Below are 5,000 nucleotides of genomic sequence, written 5' to 3' on the forward strand. Positions count from 1 at the left end.
CTACAAAATATAGCGGCTGTATATCCTTATAGCTTAATGTAGTGTGGATAGATATTATAGACTGTAAATAGATAACATTGAGGCAACAACCATATTTTCTTGAGCTTTTATGCTGAATAAAAAGAACTGGAGGAGAGTTTCTCAGGTTTATAAGATCAAACATTCCCTCACTATCCTATTCCAAAGGAATCTTACCTTAGGAAACCATATCTGAGACTAGAAGACCTCAGGAAGCCTTGCTGATAGAGGATGTAAAAGGAAAGGGACATTGAATGACTTATTTCTTTTACTTTCAGACGAATGATAAGTGCTAAGGCTTCACTTGATGAATCTTGTAAGAAGATTTTATCTCTATTTCTCTTCGAAATTGAGATATTTCAAAACAAAGAACTTTCTCATTAATATATCTTTTAGTTTGCTTTATTTTGTGATAAAATTGTGCAATGTATTAGCGTTTGTTACAATTTACCCCCATGGAAGGTGTAGGATTTATGTGATAATATAATCTTTATCAAGAAGGTATTCATTTGAGTACTTTCATATAAATATATGAACAAATGTAATTAGACACACATTGATATATATATATATATATATATATATATATATATATATATATATATATATATATATATATATATATGTATATATATATATATATATATATATATATATATATATATATATATATATATATATATATATATATATATATATTTATTTATAAATATGTATATATACATACATATATATATATGTATATATATACGTATATATATATATATATATATATATATATATATATATATATATATATATATATATATATATATATATATATATATATATATATATATATAAATGCAGCATATATATATATACATATATATATATATATATATATATATATATATATATATATATATATATATATAAATGCAACATATATATATATATATATATACATATATATATATATATATATATTATATATATATTATATATATATATATATATTATATATATACAGTATATATATATATATATATATATATATATATATATATATATATATATATATATATATATATATATATATATCTGTGTATAGGTGTGTACGTGTTTGTGTCCATTCATATGTACATACATTGATTGATTGAAAGTTTTCTGGCATCTCATATGTAAATACATGCATACATGAGTGTATGTGTAAATATATATATAAATATCTATATATATATATATATATATATATATATATATATACATATATATATATATATACATATATATATATATATATATATATATATATATATATATATATATGTATACATATATATATGCCAATATATATATATATATATATATATATATATATATATATATATATATATATATATATATATATATATATATATGTATATATATATATATTACCACTTAAGAATAAAAGATTATCATTTAAAATTACTTTGAATCCTAAACTCTTATATCAACCCAAAGTTGCAGAAATATAATCTACATTAAATTCCATATGTGTAAATGAAAAAATGCATTTATTTCTAAACACGTAATAGAATCTCGATATTAAAGTCCAAAAAAATATAGAATGGAGTGTCAAAAAGGGGGTATGTGGATCACAGAAATTATTCTTTATATATTCTTATTGACTCCATCCCCTTCCTAATTCCTATGTATATTATGGAAGAGATCTTTTACAAGAGCAAGAGAGAGAGAGAGAGAGAGAGAGAGAGAGAGAGAGAGAGAGAGAGAGAGAGGAGAGAGAGAGAGAGAGAGAGAGAAATTATATAAGATGCACTTAGTGTGAACTTCCAAGTGGACATTCAGATTCTCGTTAATTCTTTAGGTAAGTGGCATTTAGCCTTCTCGCTCGCTTTGACCTGGAGGAGCCAGGGGAATTTCATCCTTAACCTCAGGGTCTTTAAGGATCCTTTTAGAGCAGGATAATGTTCGACTTTTCCTTTCTGGTAGATTTTTCCCTCTGGGAATATCAAGAAATAAAATAGAAGTTGAGATGATAGAGAGAGGATAGTTTTCCAAGATAAAAAAAAAAGGTGTTCTTAAATAGTACAAGAATTTTTGATGTTCAGCTATAAAAATAAACTGTTCAGAAGTGTAAAATGTTTTTATCATTTTATCAATGTGAAAAGTTTACATGTTTTATAAAAAGCAAATAGAAATTTCACAACTAAAACTTCATTTTATATATCAATTTTTCATAAAAATTTTATCAAACAAATTTTGATGAACTTTGCTATCAATGAAACATCAAACTTCTTGATGATACAAATATTTTTGAATTACCCAAGACAGGAAAGTATACAATTTCTAAAAATTATTATTATTATAGGAGACTTATAATCATGATATATTTTCTTATATGAACTTGTTGACAAGCAAACTTTATCAATGATATTTATTTTACTCAGTTTATATTGACAAGCCGACCTTGAATTAATTTAGTCTACATAGAGCAAAATCAGTTTTGTCATTGGATTAGATTGCCCTCCGAAAAGATATAGAACAGGAAATAGTAGATACAAAACATATATATATATATATATATATATATATATATATATATATATATATATATATATATATATATATATATATACATACATATGTAAATGTATATATATATACATACATACATATATATATATATATATATATATATATATATATATATATATATATATATATATATATATATATATATATATATATATATATATACATATACATATATATATATATATATATATATATATATATATATATATATATGCATATATATACATATACATATATATATAATCATTATTATTTTTATTATTATTAATTGCTAAGCTATTACCCTAGTTGAAAGAGGAGGATGCTATAAGCCCAGGGGCTTCAACAGGGAAAATAGCCCAGTAAGGAAAGGAAACAAGGAAAAATAGAATACTTTAAGAACAGTAATAACATTGACATAAATATTTCCTATATAAACTATAAAAACTTTAACAAAACAAGAGGGAGAGAAATTAGGTAGAATAGTGTGCCCGAGTGTACCCTTAAATGGTCGAAGGGTTTGCGTATCGCCATGATCTGGACAGCTGCACTAGTCAGGGTCCCCCATACTAGTTTGGTTTGCTGAGAACAATCAAACGAAAGTCTCGTACCATTGCCAACAATGGAGTTAAAAATGGCCAAACCCTAGCAAGACATGAGTGTGGACATGTCTGATGCCTTTGTCTGATTTCACATAGTACTTAACACTCAGATTCTCTCTCTCTCTCTCTCTCTCTCTCTCTCTCTCTCTCTCTCTCTCTCTCTCTCTCTCTCTCTCTCTCTCAAATAAGACCCTATTGTCATTGTATTTTCCCTCAAAATGTTCACTGCCTTCCCACGACGAAAAACACCAGACATCTTAAAAAGACTCAGAGTAACAGAATTAAAATCATCCTTTACACATAAAACATGAATATTCCGTCTTAGTCTTCCACGAATGAATTGACAAATGAATAATTCATTTCGTACAATCTTAATTTAAAATTATGGTAAAATAGAACGAGCTTCTTTCACTATTTCATTTTCCATAATCTTATTTTGTTCCTGTTAACTTAAGAAGGATATTTTAGATAATCAATTTTTCCTTCATATTTCCTTACCTTTGTTTTAAATAGATTCCATCTTTTATTCCTATTTTGTTCTATGAAAAAAAAAAAAAAAACTAGAATCACAATTTCATTAGCAATAAAGTTTCATATTTCTTAATAACTTTAAGCTTTCAGTGCTCTAACTTTTACACATTATATTTTGAACAACGCTATTTAATTTTACCTTTTATAGAATCTCGTTTATATTTTAACAAGTGTACAGTGTTAATAATTGCAGTTGAAAAATCATACAATCTAATCATCTTATTGCAATATTTACATCTAGAGAACTAAAATCTGAGAAAAAATATATATCATATAAGTTAATATAATTATATATATATGAGTTTATAATAATAATGATTATACATATATATATATATATATATATATATATATATATATATATATATATATATATATATATATATATGTATAATATATATATATATATATATATATATATATATATATATATATATACATATATACATTTATATATAGGAGAAAAATAAAAATTATGAATAATAATAATAATAATAATAATAATAATAATAATAATAATAATAATAATAATAATAATAATAATAATAATACTCTTTACCAAAGCTATTTAAAGCAATAGAATAATCTGGCGGTTGAAATTCCAAATACATTTCTGTTAGACAGGTTAATAGAAGTGTCGTCTTTTAAATCGAATATTGATATGTTTTATAGCATAATAAATAATAGATGGACATTAGAAATAACAGAATGGGTCCTCTAAGGTTGCAAGAAAGACATGGGAAGGAAGAGAAGATGATAGAATAACAAGCTAAGAAAAGGTGCGGGTAAAGACTAACATAAAAAGGCAGTGAACAGACTGAAATAGAAGGACATGTATAGGGAGATAATAGGTATAGTGAAAATCCCTTCAGCTCTCTCTCTCTCTCTCTCTCTCTCTCTCTCTCTCTCTCTCTCTCTCTCTCTCTCTCTCTCTCTCTGTAAGAGTCTGTAGATATACCATGCTTCTGTACTAGTCAATATCTATATCTCTCTAAATGACTGTTGATAAGATGACCTTACTTCCAACTATTTGCAGATTCATCCTGCTAAAATCATCTTCTAGCATTGTGTAGCCATAGAACCCCATTTGCTAGATCCGAGTACCCCTCTTAACTCTCGTGCTTGCCTCCTTGCAGATGCAGCTATGATGGCCTACCCAGTGGTCGTCTTCCTCCAGGGAGAGTCGTTTGAGTGGGGATCTTCAAGTCTCTACGACGGATCAGTTCTGGCAGCTCTGGGCAAGGTCATTGTGGTGACTCTCAACTATCGTCTCGGCATTCTGGGTAA

At 25.7% G+C, this 5,000-nt stretch overlaps 1 protein-coding gene across 1 annotated transcript in view; it reads left to right on the plus strand.

Annotated features, from left to right (window-relative positions):
• The window catches only part of LOC137619098 (neuroligin-1-like), a 12,678-nt gene that overhangs the window by 2,572 nt on the left and 5,106 nt on the right, over positions 1 to 5,000 (plus strand). Inside the window, exon 2 of the mRNA XM_068349290.1 lies at positions 4,850 to 4,996. Coding sequence (XP_068205391.1) covers positions 4,850 to 4,996 — 147 coding nt within the window. The remainder of the gene's footprint in view (positions 1 to 4,849; positions 4,997 to 5,000) is intronic.

The sequence above is a fragment of the Palaemon carinicauda genome, chromosome 25 (assembly GCF_036898095.1).
Source record: "Palaemon carinicauda isolate YSFRI2023 chromosome 25, ASM3689809v2, whole genome shotgun sequence".
Classification (NCBI taxonomy): domain Eukaryota; kingdom Metazoa; phylum Arthropoda; class Malacostraca; order Decapoda; family Palaemonidae; genus Palaemon; species Palaemon carinicauda.